At 34.6% G+C, this 25,077-nt stretch overlaps 4 protein-coding genes across 8 annotated transcripts; 2 read left to right on the top strand and 2 right to left on the bottom strand.

Moving 5' to 3' along the window:
* Positions 1 to 562: 562 nt before the first annotated feature.
* On the bottom strand, positions 563 to 9,070 carry LOC140821333 (LEAF RUST 10 DISEASE-RESISTANCE LOCUS RECEPTOR-LIKE PROTEIN KINASE-like 2.4). The gene is made up of 3 exons (XM_073181808.1): positions 8,284 to 9,070; positions 1,820 to 1,852; positions 563 to 1,734 (listed from the first exon to the last, which is right to left on the bottom strand). Exons 1-3 carry the CDS (start codon positions 8,951 to 8,953, stop codon positions 596 to 598), a joined length of 1,842 nt encoding a protein of 613 aa, XP_073037909.1. The 5' UTR covers positions 8,954 to 9,070; the 3' UTR covers positions 563 to 595.
* Positions 9,071 to 12,924: 3,854 nt separating this feature from the next.
* Positions 12,925 to 19,511, top strand: LOC140821330 (LEAF RUST 10 DISEASE-RESISTANCE LOCUS RECEPTOR-LIKE PROTEIN KINASE-like 1.2). Of its 4 annotated transcripts, none has more exons than XM_073181801.1 (4): positions 12,925 to 13,991; positions 17,964 to 17,999; positions 18,080 to 18,328; positions 18,429 to 19,511. In XM_073181801.1, the coding sequence occupies exons 1-4, from the start codon at positions 13,238 to 13,240 to the stop codon at positions 19,382 to 19,384; spliced, it is 1,995 nt and encodes a 664-aa protein (XP_073037902.1). In that variant the 5' UTR covers positions 12,925 to 13,237; the 3' UTR covers positions 19,385 to 19,511. The 4 variants fall into 4 exon arrangements, with proteins under 4 accessions (XP_073037902.1, XP_073037901.1, XP_073037904.1 ...); XM_073181800.1 differs by having other exon boundaries at positions 17,952 to 17,999; XM_073181803.1 differs by lacking the exon at positions 12,925 to 13,991 and adding an exon at positions 17,042 to 17,777.
* Positions 19,512 to 20,375: 864 nt separating this feature from the next.
* On the top strand, positions 20,376 to 22,433 carry LOC140821341 (uncharacterized). Of its 2 annotated transcripts, none has more exons than XM_073181816.1 (4): positions 20,376 to 20,472; positions 21,657 to 21,800; positions 21,958 to 22,031; positions 22,113 to 22,433. In XM_073181816.1, exons 1-4 carry the CDS (start codon positions 20,401 to 20,403, stop codon positions 22,252 to 22,254), a joined length of 432 nt encoding a protein of 143 aa, XP_073037917.1. In that variant the 5' UTR covers positions 20,376 to 20,400; the 3' UTR covers positions 22,255 to 22,433. The 2 variants fall into 2 exon arrangements, with proteins under 2 accessions (XP_073037917.1, XP_073037918.1); XM_073181817.1 differs by having other exon boundaries at positions 20,391 to 20,472; positions 21,650 to 21,800.
* A 163-nt stretch (positions 22,434 to 22,596) lies between these two features.
* Positions 22,597 to 24,745, bottom strand: LOC140821340 (uncharacterized protein C24B11.05-like). Its single transcript, XM_073181815.1, has 8 exons — positions 24,677 to 24,745; positions 24,476 to 24,536; positions 24,331 to 24,396; positions 24,119 to 24,216; positions 23,737 to 23,862; positions 23,149 to 23,385; positions 22,999 to 23,064; positions 22,597 to 22,905 (listed from the first exon to the last, which is right to left on the bottom strand). Exons 2-8 carry the CDS (start codon positions 24,525 to 24,527, stop codon positions 22,753 to 22,755), a joined length of 798 nt encoding a protein of 265 aa, XP_073037916.1. The 5' UTR covers positions 24,528 to 24,536; positions 24,677 to 24,745; the 3' UTR covers positions 22,597 to 22,752.
* Positions 24,746 to 25,077: the final 332 nt, after the last annotated feature.

Below are 25,077 nucleotides of genomic sequence, written 5' to 3'. Positions count from 1 at the left end.
CTATCAAAATATTTTATTCATATTCGAATTTATCGAACTCTTATATATTCGAACTTCTTTTCGAACTGAACTCGAACTCGAATTATTTTGTTCGATAGTTCGCGATTTGCCCACGAACATTAATATTTTATTAATTTTATATTAAATATATATACATTTTCAGCTTTCGAACTTTTTGAGCTTTCGGACTTTCATTCTCGAACATTACTATCTGAATAGCTCACGAATAATTTCGAAGATTTCGAGACGAACTCGAGAAAAACATTAAAAATATTCGAGCGCCGAATCGATTTCATCTACCTGAATATTCATCACTTATCAGAATCATATTTAATGTCTTGATATTATAATTACAGATACTTACATACCGATGTGTACCGGAAGCTATGGATATAATGACATCTTCATTGAATAATACACATTACTAGTGATTATGTTGAATTACTTTGATGTTTAGGGTATATTGTATGATGTTTCGCATTTGATACATTGATCCTGATATGCCTAGTGTACTTGTGCCTAACTTTTTTACCTTTTAAAAGAATTTACGTTCATTTAAAAAAAAATATAATTCCTTGTCAAGTACAAAAGAGAATCAAGATAGGGATTTAAATTCAAAATTCGAAAACATCGACGGTGATATCGGAGAGGAAGACAAGTATGGTCTTGGTGGAAGTGGCAAAGATTCGAGTTTTCCCTCCAACATCTCGATCACTTTGCTGATCGATGGCCTGTTTTTGGGATCAGTCTGAATGCACCACAATCCTATAATTATAAGCTTTCTCTTCACTAAGTTCCATTTCCCTTCTTGCAAAAGATTTTTATTAATGGCATCCTTTTCAACTGTATTTTGTTCGAGATGTCTGTATATCCAATCCGAAAAATTCACTTCACTCGACCGTCCACCTTCAGGATTAATGTTGTTTTGCCTCCCGACCACCATTTCCAAAACCATCATGCCATAGCTATAAACATCGGATTTGTGAGAGACGTCTCCAAAGTTCCTACAAAATACTTCAGGGGCAATGTATCCAGCAGTCCCTCTTGCCCCTTGCATCGACACAATGCTTGATCTATTAGGGCACAACTTAGATAACCCGAAATCCGAAATCTTTGGCTTCAAATCCTTATCAAGAAGGATATTATGAGGCTTTATATCAAAATGCAAAATTCTTGTGTTGCAGCCTTGATGCAAATATTCTAGCCCCCGACCAATCCCCACGGCGATCTCAAACAGTTTATCCAATCCTAACGAACCTTCCGGGGCCGAAGAAGAAGAAGAATTGGGTATGAACTTTTCGAGAGAGCCATTTGGCATGAATTCATAAATCAAAGCTCTTTTCGAACCCTCGAAGCAAAATCCCAGGAGGGCGACAACATTAACATGGGAAGTTCTACTAATACTTGACACCTCATTAATGAAATCTTCTCCATTTCCTTTTGATCCACTCAAGATTTTAACAGCCACGAGACGCCCATCTTCTAGTTTCCCCTTGTAAACGCTACCGAACCCTCCTTTACCCAAATTCTCAGCAAATGAATTGGTTATTTTCTTGAGTTGTGAGTATTTGTACCTTTTGGGTGCAAGATTTCCATGATTCTTCAAGAATAGTTCAACAGCAGCTTGGTCAGCTGCATCCCCTTCTTGAGGGGAGAGTAACTTTAGCAAATTTCTCCTTGACAAAATTAAGAGAATGGAAGAAACTGCTACTACCAGCGCACCCAGGGTCACTCCTGCATGTAGTACAGAAGTTGAATTTTTTGAAGTGTATAATATATATACATATATACACGAAATTCTATGATATAAATGATTTACCAGTGACTAATATCCACAATCTTGGGCCTTTTCCTGCAACCGAAATCGACACAAAAAGTTTACTTCTGGATGTCAGCTGGTTAGGCATATATAGAGAAAGAGAAAAACATTGGAAATAGGATGCTACATTTTGTGAAATATTTCATGCATGTTTGATATCATTATTTGAGAACATATCAAACATGTTTCCATATAAAAGGCGGGGGAAATAGTTTTTATGGTTCACTGACTTTTTCAATTTTGAGATTTGATTCACTAAATTTCAAATTTTGGTCATGCTACACTAACTTTTAGTTTTCAGATACTTTGGTTCAATTATTGGTCTGAAAATGCAAACATCACATCAAAAAATACTGATGTAGCATAAAAAAATTGATGGCATGTCGGGTACTGTCACGTCAGTAATTATACCACAATAGTCGAAAAGTAAAAGTTCATCTACCAAAATCAAACTTTAAAAACTTAATGAATCAAAACATAAAATTAGACAAAATAACGGACCAAAAGTAATTTTCCCTGAAATGTATCTTCTTGTTTTTAATCTTTTACTCGATAACATACTCAACTTCTACAATTTTTAATATAATTATTATATTTTTAACTTAAATGTTTCATTAGCTTCGACGAAAGAATTATTCTATTGATATTATATTTCAATCAAATACATATAGTATAATTTTATAAAAAAAAAATTACCTGCTAATCATCGTTTATGTAATCTTATATTGCTTCATATGCACAATAAAATGGTCTTATATATCTATCATAATTTGAGTTTTGTATGTCAGTTTGTTTTATAATTTAATCCTATAAATTTGTTCTTTATTTAGTAACTTGAATTTTTTTGTTCCAGTCAATCTATCAGATATGGTTTATTTGACATAGATACTCTCCTACGTGATACATGTTACGAGAATAAAACTTATACTGCACACATTAAAATTAATTTGAGAAAATGAATGGGTGTAAATAAATCAAACTACCTTCAATATATGCTTCAAAACAAGTGGAAATTTTTTTGTCTTTTTCATTAATTATTATTGTTTACGTAAATTTTAATGTTTGTAATATAGGATTAATACTTATTTAATGAAGCACATAGGAGAACACCGATTTCAAATAAGCAGTATTCGGTGAATTTAGTGATTTCAAGCATACAAATGAAAAACCAAAAAAAACTCAAAGCAAACCCAAAAAAATGTTGAATAAACATTAAATGTTATTTTTTGTGGGTAGTTGGAAAATAAAAGGTCAAGAGATATTTTGTAGATGAAAGGCCAAGGGGTGATACATGAGATAGTGGTCTTTTAATAGGATTTATTGGTTCTTGGTTATTCCTAGGCACAGTAGTATCTATATAAAGATCTTGTTATTTTACGTTTGGAGAAGAGCAAAAAAAGTGGAATATATATTAAAAGTTGAAAGAGTTTTGAGCTCCTATCTCTCTCCACTCCACCAAAATAGCTTACAAATTATACAAATTGGTATCAGAGCCGATGGAAAATTCCGGGAGAATATCAATAGGAGGTATGCCACTGCCACGACTCACAAAATCAAACTACGACAATTGGAGTATTCAGATGCGTGCATTGCTCGGTGCGCAGGATGCATGGGAAGTAGTCGAAAAGGGCTATGACGAGCCGGATGCAACAGGCAATCAAACTGCGAATCAGTTGAAGGCGTTGAAAGAAACGCGTATGAAAGACAAGACTGCCCTCTATTTCTTGTTCCAAGCTGTGGATGAATCGGGTTTCGAGATGATTGCCGGTGCAGAAACTTCGAAGGAAGCATGGGACACTTTGGAAAAGGTGTTCAAAGGCGCCGACCGAGTAAAGCAAGTAAGACTCCAAACTCTACGTGGCGAGTTGGAAAGTATGAAGATGAAGATGTCAGAAGGGGTATCCGACTACATCTCGCGTGTGCAAACAGTGGTAAATCAACTTAAACGAAATGGAGAAACTCTAACTGATGCAAGGGTGGTGGAGAAAATTTTGCGGTCACTGACCGAAAATTTTGAGAATGTCGTTTGTGCAATTGAGGAGTCAAAAAATTTGGGAGAGATGACCATTGAAGAGCTTTCTAGTTCTCTTGAGGCGCATGAACAACGCAAGAAGAAGAAGAACGAGTCGCTTGAAGAAGCGATGCAAGCCAAGGTATCTATCAAAGACGAAAAGGTCTTATATACTCAAAATATTCGTGGTAGAGGACGTGACCGTGGAGGTTACAACAATAGTCGTGGTGGTAGAGGCCGCGGTCGAGGTGGATACTATGAAGAAAAGGGGCAGTCAAGCCAACAAAATTGGCGAGGTAGAGGACGAGGTCGTGGAAGAGGCGGACGATCAAATCATTCGAATATTGAGTGCTTCAAGTGTGGGAAGCCTGGGCACTATGCAAAAGAGTGCAAATCAAATGTCAAGTGTTATAATTGCGATAAGTATGGGCACTATTCAAAGGAGTGCTATTCCGAGAAAAAGGTAGAAGAAAATGCAAATCTAGTAGCGGAAGAGGAGACAAGAGAAGATGGTGTACTCTTGATGGCCCACAAAAATACCATTCTCGATAGCGATACGGTGTGGTATCTCGATACTGGCGCTAGCAACCACATGTGCGGACACAAGCACCAATTTAAGGAAATGCGAAAGGTTGAGGATGGACACGTGTCATTCGGAGACGCATCAAAAATACAAGTAAAAGGCCAAGGTACTGTTCACTATTTACAAAAAGATGGTACGGAAGGATCAATCGAGGATGTTTATTATGTACCTGATCTTAAGAGCAATATTTTGAGTATGGGGCAACTCATGGAGAAGGGATACTCGGTATTCATGAAAAACCAAGTACTCCAATTAAAAGATAATCGAGGGCGCTTGGTAGCACGAGTCGAAATGGCAAAAAATCGGATGTATAAATTGAATTTGAGAAGTGTGTGAGAAAAATGTTTGCGAGTCAACATAGAAGACAAGGCGTCATTGTGGCATTTCCGCTTTGGTCACCTACATCATGATGGTCTAAAAAAATTAGTAAAGAAAAACATGGTGCACGGGTTGCCGGACATTGACTATGAGGGCAAATTTTGTGAAGAATGTGTGCTTGGCAAGCAAGCGAGGAGCTCGTTTCAAAAGACGGCAGAATATCGAGCTAAACATACTCTCGAGTTGATTCATACCGACATATGTGGACCAATCACCCCCGAATCTTTTAGTGGTAAAAGATACTTCATTTCCTTTATCGATGATTTCTCACGAAAAACTTGGGTTTATTTTTTGAAAGAAAAATCCGAGGCATTCGAGGTGTTCAAAAAGTTCAAAGTAATGGTGGAGAAGGCAACTGGTAGACACATCAAAGCCATACGATCCGATAGAGGTGGAGAGTATACTTCGACGGCTTTTATGAAGTATTGCGAAGAGCAAGGTATAAGGAGATTCCTGACTGCACCATACACTCCTCAACAAAATGGTGTGGCCGAGAGGAAGAACCGGACTATTCTCGATATGGTTCGATCAATGCTCAAGAGCAAGAAAATGCCAAAGGAATTCTGGGCAGAAGCCGTGCAATGTGCTATCTATGTACAAAATCGATGTCCACATGTGAAGTTAGATGATCAAACACCACAAGAGGCATGGAGCGGACAAAAGCCGACAATTTCCCATGTCAAAGTATTTGGTAGTGTGGCTTATGCACATGTACCGGATCAACAAAGAACGAAGCTCGAAGACAAAAGCAAAAGGTATATTTTTATTGGGTATGATGAGAAGACAAAAGGGTACAAGCTACTCGACCCGATAAGTAAAAAGGTGATGGTGAGTCGTGATGTGCGAGTAAACGAAGCAAGCGAGTGGGACTGGAACAATTTGATAGAGGGTATCATCAAAGTTGGAGAATTATCGGTCATTGTACCAACAAGCACACCAACGAACTCTGAAACTACCAATAATGAAGATGAATCAAGACAACCCAAAATGCGAAGTTTGCAAGATTTGTATGATTCGACAAATGAGGTGCACATTGTGTGTCTTTTGGCAGATGCTGAAAATATCAGCTTTGAAGAGGCGGTACGAGACAAGAAGTGGCAAACTGCCATGAACGAAGAAATTAAGGCGATTGACCAAAACAACACATGGGAGTTATCAGAATTGCCGAAAGGAAATCAGCCTATTGGTGTAAAGTGGGTGTTCAAGAAAAAGATGAATGCTCATGTCGAGATAGAACGGTACAAGGCGCGACTTGTTGCAAAGGGATACAAGCAAAAGGCGGGAATTGACTATGACGAGATATTTGCTCCTGTTGCAAAAATGGAGACAATCCGATTACTCATTTCACAAGCTGCTCAATTCAAATGGCCGATATTTCAAATGGATGTCAAATCAGCATTCTTGAATGGTGTGCTCGAAGAAGATATTTACATCGAACAACCACCCGGGTACGTGAAAGTTGGAGAAGAAAAGAAGGTGCTAAAATTGAAGAAGGCTCTTTACGGGTTAAAGCAAGCACCACGAGCATGGAATACATGTATCGATTCATATTTCAAAGAGAACGGGTTCCAGCAATGTCCCTACGAGCATGCCCTTTACGCAAAGAAGAATGGAGGTAACGTGTTATTTGTTGCTCTTTATGTCGATGATCTCATTTTTATGGGTAACAATGATGAGATGATAGAAGAGTTTAAGGACACAATGACACGGGAATTTGAGATGACAGATTTGGGCTTGATGAAGTTTTTTCTTGGTTTGGAGGTTAGACAAGTAGAGACGGGTATTTTTATATCACAGGAGACATATGCAAAAGAGATTTTGAAAAAGTACAAGATGGCAGACTGCAACCCGGTATCAACACCAATGGAACCAGGTGCAAAACTCTCGAAGTTTGATGGAGGAGAACGTGTTGATGCGAGTAGATACCGAAGTTTAATATGAAGCCTTCGCTATCTCACATGCACAAGGCCGGATCTTTCTTTAAGTATCGGTATTGTAAGTCGGTTCATGGAGGAGCCAGTTTATTCACATTGGAAGGCGTTGAAGCGAATCCTACGGTACATCCAAGGAACGGTGTCATTGGGGTTGTTCTACTCAAAAGTAGAAGAGTACAAGTTAGTTGGCTACTCTGACAGTGATTGGTGCGGAGACATAGACGATCGGAAAAGTACCTCGGGATATGTATTCTTTATGGGAGATACTGCATTCACTTGGCTTTCAAAGAAACAACCGATCGTGACGCTCTCGACGTGTGAAGCTGAATATGTAGCAGCATCTTGGTGTGTATGTCATGCGATATGGCTTAGAAATTTGTTGAGCGAGATGGAGCTAAAGCAACTAGGTGCAACCGTGATTCAAGTTGACAACAAGTCAGCAATTGAGTTGGCAAAGAACCCAGTAAACCATGAGAGAAGCAAACATATCGACGTTCGTTTTCACTTTATCCAAGATCATGTGAAGGAAGGAAGTGTGGAATTGGTGCATGTGGCAAGTCAGGATCAAGCTGCGGATATCTTCACAAAACCGCTATCAAAAATACTTCTTGACAAATGCAAGAAGATGATTGGCATGACGGATGGCAGAAGCATTTAAGTTTATGGGGGGGTTTTGTTGAATAAACATTAAATGTTATTTTTTGTGGGTAGTTGGAAAATAAAAGGTCAAGAGATATTTTGTAGATGAAAGGCCAAGGGGTGATACATGAGATAGTGGTCTTTTAATAGGACTTATTGGTTCTTGGTTATTCCTAGGCAGAGTAGTATCTATATAAAGATCTTGTTATTTTATGTTTGGAGAAGAGCAAAAAAAGTGGAATATATATTAAAAGTTGAAAGAGTTTTGAGCTCCTATCTCTCTCCACTCCACCAAAATAGCTTACAAATTATACAAAAAAGGAAACAAAGTTTCAGGATAAAAATAAAATTTTGACAAGTTATCGTATTAAAACAAAAAAGAGACTAAGTTAATTATATGACTAAAATTGTAGTTTTCTATTGGGCTAAACTTGTATGAATGAGAGAAGTACTATGATTGGTGACCTTTTGGAAAGTTATCGTGCGTCAAGCTGCTGACGTTGCGTTGTTTCATCTGGTAGGCTAGGTAAGTTAAATAGAATGACGCCAGATTTTAACGAGTAATACTATCTCTACTAATGATAGGACGATGACTGAGAAATTGTTAGACTGATCTCTAATAGATATGAGACAAGACCAACATATATACACACATCTCACCAGACTCATGGATCTAAATGTATACTTTTATCTTCCAAAACTAATTTTTTCAGAATATTTTAAAAGCAAACACAATAATATAGTTTATTTTATCTTTCTGTTATTTTATTTCTTAAAATATAATCATAAACTGTCTGCGAAATATAAATGAAGCTACCCTGAATTTCTTATTATCAAACGAAACCAATTTTGAATCAAAATGAAGAAATAATTACTGTATGAAGGCCTAGAGAGTGAGTGGGAGTTGTCCAGATCGCACCTTTTACGTTTTTACCAGCAACGGGTGGCGGCTCCAGATTAACGTCTTCCGTCGTCCATTTCAGCTGGAACCCCCTTCTCAACACCTGATAAACATTTTCAACGCCGAAATCCACCGGCGCCACAATATGTGTTTCACAACTTTCTATAGCCCTTCTCAAGTCCTCAGGGGCCCAATCGTCACCTATCGCCAAATTCCAGATCTGATCATCATCTTGAGCAGCGCAAATAACTCTGTACATCCATAAACCCGTGGACGCATTTCTCCGGCAAAGCGGGAACAAATGGAGGCTAGAGGCGTTAAAGAAGCTGAAACGGGAAGTGGGAAGCGAAGTGTTTGTGATTTCTGGAAGACAGGTGGTGTTGGGATCGAAAGTTAAAAGAGCTGCGTCGTACACGCGGAGAATCTGGTCTGCGTAGGAGATATTCCGGATCACGTACCGGTGATTATCGGGTAGTTGGAGATTTAGGAAGCCAAGATCAGTACAATTTAGCTCGAATCCAGGGAGACCACAGTTGGATGGTTGCAGGGCTGGAATGTAAAATGGAAAGCTGATGTTTGGGCCGTTTCCGCAAGATATGGGCGGACATGGCTGCTGCTGATAAGCAGAAGGCACAGACGATGCGAGCATGAGAGACAACACGCTAAGTTGGAGGAGGTCCTGGATCATATTGGATATCAAGAATCTATCCGTGTTTTAATTTTGTTAAGTTCATATTTTGATTTGGTAGGGGTGTGTGCAGTTTGTAGCTGGAGTATGGAGAAATGGATTGATTCTTGTTATTGAAATATATGTTTATTTATTGAAAGAAATATTTTTTTAGATATCATGTATTACAAAAATTTATTGGTTTACTTATATGTATACTTGGTCAATATATGTGTGCACTTAAATTAGGCGATGACATATATTAATAATATATTTTTAATTGGTTCGGTTTCATCAATTTCAATAAAAAAAAATTTGTTAGTGAATATGTATATGCTTGAAAAATGATGGAACAATCAATCTAAATTCATAAAATATGACCATTCCATCTTCTTCTTTTTTAAGATACGAATCATCTTCTCAATCCACACAAGTTTGAAACCACCGACCCTATTGACAATTTGCGTCCTTTTTCTTTTTCAATATATGTTTATTTTAGTGTCCCACATATTTATAACATTTTGTCCTTTTGACAACCCAAATAGTATATGACAATTTAAAAAGAATTAAGGAAACATGGCATCGATTAATTTTTAATTTGTTTATTAATATTGTTTATGTTATAAACACACTTCAATAAATTATTTTAGTACGTTTTATTGTGGATATCGGTAAAGATGACACGTCTCACAGATAAATTTTTATAAGACCGTCTCATAAGAGACATACTCTTGTTAAAAATATGAATTCTAGTAAAAGTTTGATAAAATTACAATTATAAACTTTTAAATGGGCAATTAGAAATTAAATTATGGAAGCTTAAAGACTTTTTTACAATGGTTATATTGTTTGAGTAGGTCTCATGTGAGACCGTCTCACGGACCTAATATGTGAGACGGGTCAATCCTACTCATATTCACAATAAAAAGTAATACTTTTAGCATAAAAAATAATATTTTTTCATGGATAACCCAAATAAGAGATCCATCTCACAAATATGACCCGTGAGACCGTCCCACACAAATTTTTACCATATTGTTTTTGTCACAATTTTGTGTGGGTAGGCTATTAAGTTCTATGGACTCCATGTATACAAACTAAACAACTTCAAAAAAAAAAAAAAAAACACATTAAACAAAAAAGAGAAAAACATTTGATATCCCATACAACCAATCGATTTTCGACAAGTCTCATTAAAGAATTATCATTTTTTTCAAAATTTGAAGAACTATCGATTGTAACCACTAGTTGCGAAGTTGATAATTTGAAATTTCCGGCTCAGATCCGATCGAGTCACTATATATCCGAACCTATTTACAAAGGTAGCCATCGATTATGATCGGATGATGGTGACTGATACAAGTATACACATCTTTCTAATAGGAACGTGAGACAGTCTAATAATTCATAATCTTTTTTTTTAATAAATTTACTATTATTAGTACCATTATCATTATTAATTTATTATGCATTATTAGCCGTCTCACATTTCTATTACCCCAACGATGCCAAGATTGGGGCCAATCTGAGTTATGTATGGAGAAGATTAACGAAAACCCAATAATTAAAGTTAATTATTAAAACTAACCGCGGGAGGCCATAAAACCAAGAATTAAAGTTTAACCGTGAATATTTTAGGGTGATATTGATAAGAGTTGAATTAGGGTGATAATGTATAAGAATAGATTAAATTAAAAAAATTTCATGTTTTATCGATAAGAAGACAAGATAGGAATTTAATTTTCATTTGGTGAATATTTTAATATTTATTAAATGGATTATCAAGTTAATAAATTCGGAATAGACTAAAACCAAGATTAGTTTTTTTTATTATTTTTAAAGTAAAACAATTCATTACTTCAGAAAATCTTGATTTATAATAATGAGTAATCAGGCTGGTATATCACTAGAACAACAAACAACAAAAGAAGAAATATCATAAGCTTCACGAGCTAACCGATGTGCGGCATGGTTGGCGGATCTCGGCACGTGATTGATAGACAAGAAAGCATCCGACTTCAGCATGTTGAAAATGTCGATTTTGAGCATTCCATTCGGACCTAGATCAACTAGGGAGCTGCTAATTATGGCATGTACATCAAATATCGAATCTGAGAAAATATTAACATCGTGAAGACCAAGATTCTCCTTTTAGTTCACTTGATCAATATATTTTCATTGCATTATAATTACTTTTTGATATAATTTAATTTTTAGTTTCTTGATAGTAAATCATTTTGAAAATCCCTCATTATTTTATTGTGTTTATTTGTAGCACAATCAAATTCATACTTCCTCGTGGGAATGATATTACTCAGAGCTTGGTTAATTTGGACGTGACGCGACTAATCGTTACCAAAATCCAATCATGTCTATTTATTTTTGTTAGTCGATCAACGAATCAAATCGTTAATATTTTAACTAGAGCAATTGGTTCTATCTGATTTCAAGGACCGGCGTCTATATGTTACTTTTAGTTATTTGAATGAGTCTCACGTGAGATCGTCTCAAGAATCATAATTCGTTAGACGGGTCAACCCTACTCATATTCACAATAAAAAGTAATACTCGTAACATAAAAGTAATATTTTTTCATGGGTGACCCAAATAAGAGATCTGTCTCACAAATAGGACCCGTAAGATCGTCTCACATAAGTTTTTGTCTAGTTATTTATTATATAATTATCTATTATAATTTAGTTTAATAAAAATGTTTTTTTATTTAAAAAGAAAAGAAATAATCAAAAATTTGCTTAGAGTCACGTCATTATGTCCTCTTGCCTCGGTGAAATCATTTTACCGAAGCATAAATGAATTCACAGATTTTAGATATTTTTACTTTTATAATTATTTTATCCAAAATATAGTACCTTTTTCTATTAATTTTTTTTTATATAAAAAATAGTCAAATATGCAATATTTCACCCAAAGCCTCCTTTATTGGCATCTTCTTTTGTGGATATCGTTCACAAAAGTTATGGACTACTTTTCTCCACGAGTTGCCGACTTTAAAATAGTGGACCAAATAGAACCCCTTAAATTGGCTCCATATGTATCATTATTTTCTGTGTTGTATTCAAGTGGAGGCTATCGAATAACGAGAAATTGGTATTCAGTCTTTAGTTGTCGATTTTTTTTTGTATTCAGTTCTTGGATATTTTTTTAGTATCATATTTCCACATGAAGTGTACCATATTTTGTATGACATAGTACCACAATTTTGTGAATAAGGAATAAACCCAAAAAAATGTTTTGATTGCGGATTTTTCACCAACTTCCTCATAATTATATAACGATATTGTTATTTCAATTCAAATGAAATTTTAATAGGGGATATTTGTTTTTAAATCTCAAAACATTTAACTATGTTTTCGGTTTTTGTCCATCAAAACTTTCTCTATAATCTATGAATACAAAAAAAACAAATGCAGTCAATGTGTCTACAATTTTTTCCAGATGAAATTCAGTACAAAATATTAAAAATTTGAAATATATATGACTTTACAGAATAAATTGGTTTAGATCTGATCTGAAAGATAAAATTTTGAGCATAAAATTGAAACACATATATTAATATCAGTACTTTATACACTTGTTTGTGAGCTAAAATATCATATATTAATACATGAGCTGAAAACGTAATACTATATTTTTTTATTTTTTATACCAATTTTCATTTGAAAAAATGTGTTATTAATAACAAAAAAATTTAAACATGTTTGGTATGCATAAATCATATATTAGTATCAGATCTAAAATCTTTTTTTTTTTGCTCAACAGATCTAAAATCTTTAATACTCAATATCATATATTAATAACAGTTTTTCAAATTTTTATACCGAATTTTCGTCTGGAAAAAAACGTGTAGTTAATATCAAAATTTGTTATATAGGTTTTGATACTAAAAAATCATATATTAACGTCATATCTAAAATATTTGGTCTGAAATATAATATTATGTACTCAATTTCATCCGAAAATATAACGTGGATAGAAGGATTGTGTTAGTGAACGATGACAGAAAAACACATTGATGTCCTACAATATTTCCTTTTTGTTTTATGAAACTTTAACATTTCTATTGGTCAAATTGAAGCAACTCAACCACGCTTACGCTGCTGATCCTATTTTCTTACATTGTTGAATGCGTGGGGCTATTCTTCAGACAGGTAACCCTTGCCTACTCGTACGATTTCCCAATTGACAGTCAACTCTCTTCATACGCGAGATTACCACTACTTTTCTCAAGATTATCATGAATATTTTGAAAACCCGAGAGATTTTGATCCGGTGAACCCAAAAACCATGCATGATTTCTTCATATATTCGAGCTTCTGTATATTCTGTGTCATCATCTTATCCGAAAGATCTTCCGGCGCCGATTACCGATATGAAGCCTGCAGCGTACCGGTCCTTTGTGGTGGCCTGAACATAAGCTTTCCGTTCTATATTCAAGGCCTGCAGGAAGCCTACTGTGGATTCCCTGGATTTATGCTAAACTGCAGCGATCTTGGATCCCCAGTTCTTGAATTACCCGGAAACGAATATGTAATCGAGGGAATCTCTTATAGAAACCGGAATTTTCGTGTGATTGATTCAGCTGTTTTAAACTCAAATTCCAGCAGCTGTCTCCCAGGAATTAGAAACAGCACGCTTTATACGCGGCCCCAGTTCGATTATGTAGATGCAACACATCTCCGTCTGTTCGGAGACTGCCGGGAGACGTTAACTAATGATCTGTCTAAGTACCAGGTTGACTGTGGTAACTGGGACTTGGCATTGTATGATGATGGTAGAGATGAAAACTTGATCAGAATTGCGCTGGAAGATTGCCCAAGAAACGTTCTGGTGCCGGTGGATGGGGCCGGCCAATCGGGCGGTGGAAACGGCGGAATTGGAGATCTCCTCGAGGTTGCCAAGAAGGGATTCGAATTGAACTGGATAGCAGCCGATTGTGACGCATGTGAAATAAGTGGTGGGAGTTGTGGATTTAACGAAACTTCTTATAAATTCATGTGTTTCTGCCCTGACAGACCTCATTCCGCGACTTGCAAACCTGGTAAGTTCTTTTCCCTTTTCTTCAGTATATTTCAGATACATCTCACCTGGTGTAGCGTAAATATGGCCTTATCACATACTTTAGGCATTAATCAATTAATAGTAAATCTTAGAGACCGTATCACGGATCATAATTTGTGAGACGGGTCAACCCTATCCATATTCACTATAAAAAGTAATACATTTAGCGTAAAAAGTAATACTTTTTCATGAGCGACCCAAATAAGAGATCCGTCTCACACATATTTTTGCTATCAATTAATTATTTCTACTTAATAGAATTAGCTAAATTGAAATTTCTAAAAAAATTCTCATAGAAACTATATATATATTATTACAGCCTCATTTTCATGAGCTGATGCTGAATTGGAGAATTGCGGCGCGATTTAATCTATATTTTTTTTATATAAAATATTCAAAACTCTTAATTTTTGCAATTATATGACCATATTGATTGAGATGTGTGTGGATAAAGTCATTTTTTAAGTCACAAGGTGATCAATTTGGCTTTGTCCACTATGGGTTGTTTAATATCTTGATAAATCATATTTCATGGTTGATGATTGAATATGACTTTGATTTTTTCGTTATTTACATGGGTTTGAACTCATATTGTATCTAAATCTGTTTATAGTAGGTCTATTGTGATACGGTTTCACGGATCTTTATCCATGAGACGGATCAACCATGTTCTTATTCACAATAAGATACACGTCTCACAAAATTGACTTGTGAGTCCATCTCACAATAGTTTTTGTGATATTTTTAAGTTTAAAAATCCTTTAGGTTATGTATGGATGGAAATATTTGAAATAAAATTGGGCCTGAGTAGTTCTCCTGGTGCATGCACCATAGCCAAGGCCCATTTGTACTATCGTACAGCAAGCATCATTGGATAAATCAATAGAGATTATTTTCATCCGTACACCTTAATACTTCATGCAAGAGGAATTGCATATGTTTATTTTTATTATTATTCTTGTTTTTTCCCTGAAAAATAATGATTACCAGTGTAGATCTACTTGTTGTTAATAGATCGGGTTTCTGTCGATTTTTTTTCATTTTATTTTATTTTTTAAAATTTTGTTTCTTATTTTTGATATATTATAGTTTGACCTATGTTTTTTTTACTTTAAATATATCTTTCAATTATTATTTAAAAATTATAATAAGAGAAGCATTTAAAAAAAATATGTTTTATAAACAATTTAAAAATTTTTGTTCAAATACATACTTTTTTTTTCATTTTATAAAACGCTAAAACGTTTAAAAAATACTTGTCCAAACAGATTTTAATCTCGTACTGTGTCTCTCGTCGAAATATTTTTAAAAACGTTTGTAATAAAAAGACCAATATTTTAAGGTCAGATAACTCAATTGTTTACTAATATCGGGCTCGACTGGCTGCTCTCCTCTCATCTCTATTAAAGACTCTTGCGGTTTAGTTCTTGAATTCTCTTTGAGTGGGTCTCATGTGAGACCGTCTTACGGATCTTAATCTGTGAGATGAGTCAACCCCACCCATATTCACAATAAAAAATAATACTCTTAGGGTGTGTTTGGTTGAGTGGATTAAATAATGATAGATTAATAGTCAAATATTTTTATCGTTAAAATTTTAAGTTGTTTTAATAATCATTTTGATCCGTTTAAGATCCAATTTTATGGATAACTATTTAATTAATAAAATTGGATCTTAAACCGGATCAAAATGATTATTAAAACATCTTAAAATTTTAACGATAAATATTTTACTATTAATCTATCTTTATTTAATCAACTCAACCAAACACATCCTAAAACTGATTTCTTTATACTAATGATTGATTAGAAATCCAAAATAATATTTAGGCCAAGGGAGAAAATTGCTACTTTTCCAGTACATTTATACGTAACTCTTGAAATATTTCATGATTATATATATGTATATGTTTATATATTTTATTATTTGATGATCACCAGTCTTAGCATAAGGAATTTCTTCGCTTTTACGTAAAAATTTCGTTTAACTTGTTGGACGGAGAGGGAGTGGGCCGGAGTTGTGCTGTCATCGTCAATAAAATGGTTGAATGCATAATATGAATGGACACTTTATTTTTATTTTTAAAAAAAACAAAAAATATTACGAGACAGTCAGAGTATTTTATATATGTGAGATGTGTCGATTGGATCTATACCTAAAATAAAAAAGTAATATTTATAATATAAAAGTAATATTTTCATGGGTGTGGTCGGGTAATATATAGATAACACAAAATTAACTAATGAAACGGTCTCACAAGACTTTTAAGAATAAATATTTCAATGGAATAACATAATTATCCAATAATTATTGAATAAGTCTCTAGTGAGACGGGTTGATTCGATCTATATTTATAATTACTTTTTCATTAACCGTACCGGGTTAGATATCCGTGTCAAAAATTTGACATCTGAGATTGTACAATATCTCTTAAATTTTTTATAATCCTCAATTATTTTTACAAACTAAATGGGAAAATTAAAAGTTATCTTGATATCACCAACCTTTTTCAAAGCCTCCCAACTTTTCGTTTTTTTCTAATCTTATACGAGACTTTGATTTTCTTTTTTTCTGATCGTAATTCATCGCATGATAAAGTTTAAACATAATATTTGACACGAAAAATAATAATTCCATATAATCAAATTTTTTATATTCCAGATATTAAAAAAAAATTGATTTATATTAGAATTTATAATGCATTTTATTTGATGATCATCTAATTTGTTTTTTATATTCCAGATATTAAAAAAAAAATTGATTTATATTAGAATTTATAATGCATTTTATTTGATGATCATCTAATTTGTAGTTTTTTTTAACTCACGTCGCAGTCAATGGTCAATTATGTAAACGACCCGCAAGTCAAGTTGATAATGACAGCGAAACTTGAGTGTTCCTAACCTCAATCTGACCATTTCAAACTAATTTAAGCAAATAAATAAAAAAAAAACAATAATAATTAAAATATATATATATCATTTCAAGTTTTTTTTCCAGATTATATTATTTCTAAATTAATTTTATTGGGTTGGGTCAAGTCAACTACGGCGTTTGTAGCACAAACAACAGCTGTGTTACAAAAGTAAGACCACCGGAAGATAAAAATCTTGCCTCCATTTTCCCTTCTCTGCATGGCCTTTCCCGATTTATTCCTGTTCTTCTTCGTATTCCATGCTCTGCTTCTCAACTTTTCCGATGCCAACAACTGCCCCAAATCCTTCACTTGTTCAGAACTTGGGCTCCTGGAGTATCCCCTCACCGGGCTCGAACGCCCCGACTGCGGGTTAATCGAGGTTGCTTGTAATACTTCGGTACCAATGTTTAGGCTTGGGGATAAAGGGCCGTCCTACGATGTTTTGGATAATATTTCCGCAAATAAATATTTTGTTCGAGACCTATCCCTTCGGTATAATTTGGATCGCAGTAGTTGTTTTTCTTTCAGCAGTTTTCCTCTCTATATTTCTCCCAATATTTCATTCGTAATATCCCCAAATCTCACCCTCTTCACATGTGACAAGGCTTTCCATGATAGGAGTGTGGAAGAGCATTTCAAAGATTACAAAAATCACTCGCAATGTTTAGGCTTTGATGTATATTATAGAAACCCAGAGGATGGAAATCGTGCTAGTGGGGCTGATCTCCCTTTTGGATGTCGTTCGATTCAAATGCCTTTGTGGAATCGTTCTTTGAATTGGAGTGATGGCTTGTTCAAACTGCTTGCTTATGAATTTGATCTTGAGTGGCATGTTGAACAAACTAAAGGTCAGTGTCATATATATGTTGTTCGTTACTTGCAGAAGGAACCAAATTTTATGCTTACATATAGAGTTGTTTTCTTGGTGAAAAATTCAATGATGATGTTTATTTTTGCTTCTTCTTGAGTAACCCTCCACTGGTTCGTTTGGGATATGCAATTAATAATTATTCTTACCTTAGATTTGGTTGCAGGAAACAAAAAGAAGATGAAAATAATAATAGCCGCAGGTATTGTCAGTCTGATTACCGTGTTTCCATCTTAGTATTCTGGTTTCCAAACGTTAATGAGTCTGATTTGTGGTACTTAGCTATACCGGGAGCTGCATTTTTCATGTGCTTGTTGGCCTTTTTAATCTGGCGAAACAAGAAACGAGTCACAAATGCCTACCGCCTATGGAGAAACGTATCCTCGGATCCCTCCTCAAAATCAGATATTGAAGGCGGAAGCTTATACTTTGGAATCCCTGTATTTTCCTACACAGAACTCGTGGAGGCCACGAATAACTTCGATTCCGCCCGAGAACTCGGCGATGGAGGCTTTGGAACCGTATATTATGGTACTAAAAAAGTTTCTCCTTTCTTCTCAGTATGTGGGATAAGTCCATTTCTGCAGTTTCCAAGTATAGTTTCACTAATCTGTTTATAACTAATGACTAGGGAAACTCAGAGATGGAAGAGAAGTCGCTATAAAACGACTCTACGAGCATAACTACAGAAGGGTCGAACAATTCATGAACGAGATCAAAATTCTTACATGTTTGAAGCATCCAAATCTCGTTTCTCTCTACGGCTGCACCTCCAGAAGAAGCCGAGAATTATTACTCGTTTATGAGTACGTTGAAAATGGAACCGTAGCCGATCATCTCCATGGCAAAAGAGCTGACGAATCCCCACTAACTTGGTCCACTCGCATGAACATAGCCATAGAAACAGCAACTGCGCTAACTTACCTACACAAATCAGACATAATCCACCGCGACGTGAAGACGAACAACATATTACTCGACGGAAACTTCTGCGTCAAAGTTGCGGATTTTGGGCTGTCAAGACTCTTCCCAATCGATGCAACTCACGTCTCCACCGCTCCTCAGGGGACTCCAGGGTACGTCGATCCCGAATACCATCAATGTTACCAACTCACAGGTAAAAGCGATGTGTATAGTTTGGGGGTCGTGCTAGTCGAGCTCATATCATCCATGCCTGCAGTGGACATAAACAGACATAGACATGAAATAAACTTGGCTAGCTTCGCTTTAAACAAGATTCAGAAATGTGATTTAGAGGAACTAATCGACTCATCTCTTGGGTACGGCACCGATGCCGAGGTCACGAGAATGACCACGTCCGTGGCCGATTTGGCTTTCCGGTGTCTGCAACCGGAGAAGGAGATGAGGCCGTCGATGGACGAGGTGTTGGATTATTTGAAGGATATTCAGAATGGGGATGAGTTGATGTTTGAGAACGTGAGAGAGGAAAATGGGAATGGAAAGATGCTTCATTCTCCGGAGACAGACGAGGTCATATTGTTGAAGAACAAGAATTTGACGTCACCTGTTGCTGTTACAGATAAATGGATTAGCAGTAGCTCTACCATTGAAAGTTCCATCGAATGAGATTTTTTTTTATACTTCATATATGTATATCTCTATATGTAGAATGTAATATTCGAAGAACACCTTTTTGAATAAGCATGTGAAACGATTTTACGGATTTATTTTCGTATTTATACATTAGTTTGATGAGTGAGTTTCATATGAGACTGTCTCACGGATCATAATCTGTGAGACGGGTCAACCCTACTCATATTCACAATAAAAAGTAATACTCTTAGCATAAAAAGTGATATTTTTTCATGGGTGATCCAAATAAGAGATCCGTCTCATAAATACGATCCGTGAGACCGTCTCACATAAGTTTTTGTCTAGTTTGATATATGTATATCGATATATATCATTTTATATGGATAAATCACCATGTCATTTTGATTATAATATTATAATTAGCTTAGAATCTCTCAATTGATATGTTATTTTTATTTTATTTTTTACTTCTTTGACATCAGATCCAATTTTTCTTGGGACTTCTACATGTTGATTCGTCTTTGTTGACTATCATGAGAATAACCTTTCATATCAAGATTTAATAATGATTCGATTTGCTAGAATAAAAAATAAGACGTGTTTTCTTGGTTTTGATTCACCGATGAATTTATTTATTTTTTATTTTGTATATTGTTAAAGTTGATCCGTCTCACAGATAAATATACGTAAAATCGTCTCACAAGAGACCTACTCCATAAATATATAGTTTAAGTTTCATATGTAAATATATGAAAAGATTAATTTAAAATTTTTGGTTTTTTTAAAATGTGAATAATATGGTTTAAACATGATTTATGTAAAAAAAAAATCATAAGGTTATGTTACTCAATATTTAAATTTCTAAATCTTTTTTCTCCAAACAAAAAATAATTTCTAAATAATTATAATTTCAAATCATAATAACCAAACACATGGTTAATTGTCGCGTAATTATTTAAAATACTAATAATAATCGTAAACACGTTTACTCGACTGTGGTACAATTGGCGCCAATGAGGTCCAACACTCGCCATTCCTCGCAGACTCCCATGTACTCACTGCATTCGCTCTCGGTCACAACTCACATAGACGCACGAAACTTGGCTGCCGATTTGAATCTGGTAATTTCTGGTTGCGTTTTCTTCTAATTCCAAATTCCAATTCCAAATATGTACTATAATAGACTTTGTTTTATGAACGTAGGAGGAGATAGAAGCTGGATTTTGTTTATTTTTCGCCGGTTTTTTTTTCTGGACTTTGAATTTTCTGAATTCTAGAGACAGATAGCGAATAGATGTAATTCGATTTTATTTGTTAACTTTTTTATTGCTGGAATGCATCGGAATTAGCTGGATAACAGATGCTTATGAGTTTGTTGCATTTTTACCATTGATTTGCTGATATATATGTCCATAAAATTTGTTATTTACAGGTTCTCAGTTGTAAAAACTATTCAATGGCTGCTTAAATCCTCTTCACTGTTCGCGTTGTTGTGAATTGTGTTATATCTTCTTGTAATTTGTTAGAGGTTAAAAATGATACGCGGAAATTAGCATTTGAGCATTATATCTCTCATTCTCTTCTCTTACTTTTAATATGCTAAATAAGGATAATCATTTTCGATTTCTTACCATGTTTGCGAGTCTGATAGAAAATGTCGGGTACAGCTTCTTTTCTATGTTGGTACGGACAGCCTAGGGTTCTATTTTACAGTTTTAACTTCAATTGTGGCTAAAATTTAGCTATCTAGTTTTATAATTCCTTTGATGATTGATTTAGGAGAGAATTTTAGTTTTCATTGTCAAATCTTGAAGAAATTCTGTTCTCTTGTTTGAAAATTTACCTACAACCCTCGGCTGTCATGGCTACACAAAGTTTGTTAACCATATATAAAATCAGTATAAATTCCATTTTTATATAGAACTCTACATGCATTTTTTTTATCTTCTTTGACCGCAGTCCTTGTTTTTTTTTTCATGTAGCTATTTCTGAGAAAGTACTTAAAATTGAATTCTACATTATCCAAGTTTTGTTTCCTTCAATCATGAAGTACCAAATAAATGAATTAATGGTGAAGTGATTGGGGCATTCCAATACTAGTGAATTTTTGTGCATACTTTTTGTGCATACAAATTTCATTTCAAAGTACTGGTGTCATGGAAAAGCGGGTGAAACTTTCTGTATGAGTAATCTGTACTTTTTTGCTCTTCCCAATCATTAAGATGGCAAAATATTATGATAGTAAAAGGGGGGAAAAGAAGAAACCAATTACTATTTTCCTAATTACTACTATGGAAGTTCATAGATGGAGGATACGGAGGCAATGGTGGAAGGAGGACCTCTTGAACAGGTTCCAGGAGAAGAAAATGAGTCAAGAACTTTGAATTCTGAGCAAATCGAGATGGAGATTGCTCAGATTCTTGACAAGATCAATAACTTTACTCAAATGGTAAAATTCCATGTTAAACAAGAGAGTATGCATGAGCTTTTCAAGAGAATTATTTGCTTCAATTTTTTTATTTTTATTTTTTATGTTTTTAAAGCTTGGAAGTGTCAACTTCTTAAAGAGCTTTTTAGAAAAAGTTTCCCCTTGTGATTTTTTGAAGGTATCTGAGTTGCTAGATTCGGGGAAGTCGATGCTGAAGGAATTGAGTAATGAATTTGAAGAACGGGTTGTTTTGTAAGGGATTTAAAGTAAATTAGGTTTTTTAAATGACCAAAACTAGATTTTGATTGGTATTCTGAATTAAGTCTTTGGCAGAATTCACAAGGAGCAAATGGAAAAGTGGCAAGAGGAGATCAAGGAACTGCGTTTGCTGGATGCTGCAAATGAGGAGACTGATGCACTTTTGCACAATGCCAAATTTCTACTTCAGAGCATTCCAGGTGGAACCTCACAGTAATGAATGCCATGAGTTGAAAACAAAATTATTACAGATTTATATATCAGCAGTGAGATTTTGGTACAACCCAAGAACCTGTATTAGCATTATATGTTAGCACATCATAGTAACAAAATTTAGATTGGTTCTTGATACTTGTTTGTATTCCTTATATGCATTAGTGACTTCGATCTTGCTTTATTCCTGAGTAAATGAAAGAGAAAAAGCAAATAGTGTTAAACATGGAAGAATATGATTTTGGTAGGATATGCGCATTAATCATTATATACTTCTGGCAATATATGCTAATGATTGAGGCATATCAATGTAGAATTAAGCTAGGCATTGCACTGATTAATCTCATCATAATCCAATTCATCTTTTGTGGAATTTTATTTATCACAAGTAACATTACATTTTACTTTTAAGGTAGCCGACTATAACACATTAAAGTTGTCAAACTATTTTTTTGAAGCATCTTTTCAGTAGTGACTTTAAAATGTCAAAAGATTTAGTAGTCTATGCTAGTACAACAGTTTCTACTGCAGAAGGCTGGATTACTTGCTCCAAATGCTCCCCTTCATCTTCCCATATTTCAGGTATTGCTTCTCTTAGATTGTGTATGCTGTTTAAGGCATAATCTGCACCTGGTACTAACGTTGATCTCCCCACCTGCATTTTTGTATTTTATTAGAAATTGACTGTATTTTCTCATAAAGATAGGAAGTTTGGTTAATTAGATTCTTGGTAAATTTTCGAGCTTACTATTACTGTGTGAAGCCCTGCTGCTTTTCCACTGGCAATGTTCCTAATGCTATCATCGAAGAATATCTGTAAATAAAAAAGTGAGTTATCACACGTCCTCAATTTATCACACGCAAAACAACATTTCACGAGCTATATTTGGATACTGACTGTTTTGCATGGATCAACATTTGCAATGCGAATTGCTTCTTCAGTTCCTTGTAGAGAAGGTTTGCATAGAATTCGAGGCTTCAAACTGAAATTTTGATTCTCGATTTGAATTGCATCTTTTCCCTCTTGGGCAGAAGGGTTGAGAGTCTCAAAACATATGACCCCTTGGAAACAGTCTTCCAATCCCAACCTGCTAAGAACTCGGGCTGCATGCGCTTGGTCCGCATTTGTGAATATCTGCATCCAAACCCAAAAATTTGAACAATTAGTGGTAGTTGGTCGGGCCTATGAAACCAAGTTACCCTGTCTGTGCCCCAAGACTATGGCGCAGGATATAGTGAGTGATTGACCTGAGCCAATCTATGGGGTGGGATTCTTTAGGTTTCGAGTCGAACCAGGGTGCCACCTTTTTAAAAAAAATGGGAGTGATATTTGAATGTGTTGTAGACACTGAAGGTTTTCGTAACATATAATGATAAACCTGTTCTGAGGTTTCATCTCAAAATTGAGTGATATAATTGTTTCCATTATTTGATTTTTCTAAAAATATATATAAAATGTTCCACTTTGTAGTAGGATTTGACATACTATTTTTCTTTGGGGCATGGAAAGAAGTAGATTCCTGAGAAGTGGATCAGGTTTCAGCAGATGATAGGGTAATCTTCCATGGACATAAGCATGAAACTCATCGTTGTCGAATTCATATCCAATCATCTGCAACAACAACAAAAAAAAAAATCAGAAAAAGCACCCCTTAGTTTCCTACAATTTAATATCTCACATCAATTTTAATATTTCTCTAATTTTTTTTTTTTTTGATTTAGTAATTTTTCGAAATATATTAACGAATTCATTGCTGAATAACATGTCAGATAAATTGTTTATGTCATTTTCATGTGTAACTATACAATGTCATGGAATAATTCGTCCAACCAATACAAACAAGCATGATATCACAATTTTATCCTACCTTGAGCCCAGCCATTGTTGTACCATGCTCTTTGTACAACTCCAAGCACATACTTGCAACCTGACTTTCTTCAATATGCAGGTGGTGCAACATGTATTCTGCAAAATTGAATCACAAATTCATAATCACTGGGTAATCACATCTTCCCATAATCTCTGTTTTCGTTAACAAAATCGCCATTAATTTGTGATGATCTACAGTAAATTTCATACCTTCTATATTTCTCCTACAAGCCAAGTTGATTCCCAAGCTCAAGGGGTACAAAGTGTCATCCATATCTAACAAAGACAGTGAAATTACATTATTTTTGTAATAAAAAAAATTCAAGAAAAATATTAGGGTATGATAATTACTCACCAAATAGGGCAAAATCGTATTTAGCAACGCTGGACTTTCTATTATCTTCCATTTTCAGTTCCTAGAAAATCAAATTTCATATTTCTTATCATAGAAATTAATTATCACCAATGTATATAAGAACTCAGTGAAATTAATAATTCTTGCATAGAATGAAGAAAGTGAAATATTAATTAATTGAAATAAAAATAGTATACATACCTAATTTGAAGCTTGATTTCATTACGAGGCTTGAGGGGTTTATTTATAGTAATGGGGGATTAGATGTAAAGGGAACTCCCATGCCGACATCAAATTAGAATATTTTAAAGGTGACAAGTACCATGTAAATGCCGAGGCCATTGGCATATCTTGTCCATACGACAATTCTTTTACTTGTCAGTTTCTCAATAAAAGAAATTGGTTTTTTTTAAAAAACCAATTCTTCCACAATTTTGTTAATCAATTGATCATATATAGATTATAAGGTAAAAAATTATGTGAGACGGTCTCACAGATCGTATTTTGTTAGACAAATCTCTTATTTGGGTTATCAACGAAAAAGTATTACTTTTTTTATGCTAAGAATATTACTTTTTATTGTGAATATCGATATGGTTGAT

This window comes from Primulina eburnea, unplaced genomic scaffold, assembly GCF_022965805.1.
Source record: "Primulina eburnea isolate SZY01 unplaced genomic scaffold, ASM2296580v1 ctg524_ERROPOS1344499, whole genome shotgun sequence".
In the NCBI taxonomy this organism is placed as follows: domain Eukaryota; kingdom Viridiplantae; phylum Streptophyta; class Magnoliopsida; order Lamiales; family Gesneriaceae; genus Primulina; species Primulina eburnea.
This window is presented reverse-complemented; position numbering and strand designations above follow the sequence as displayed.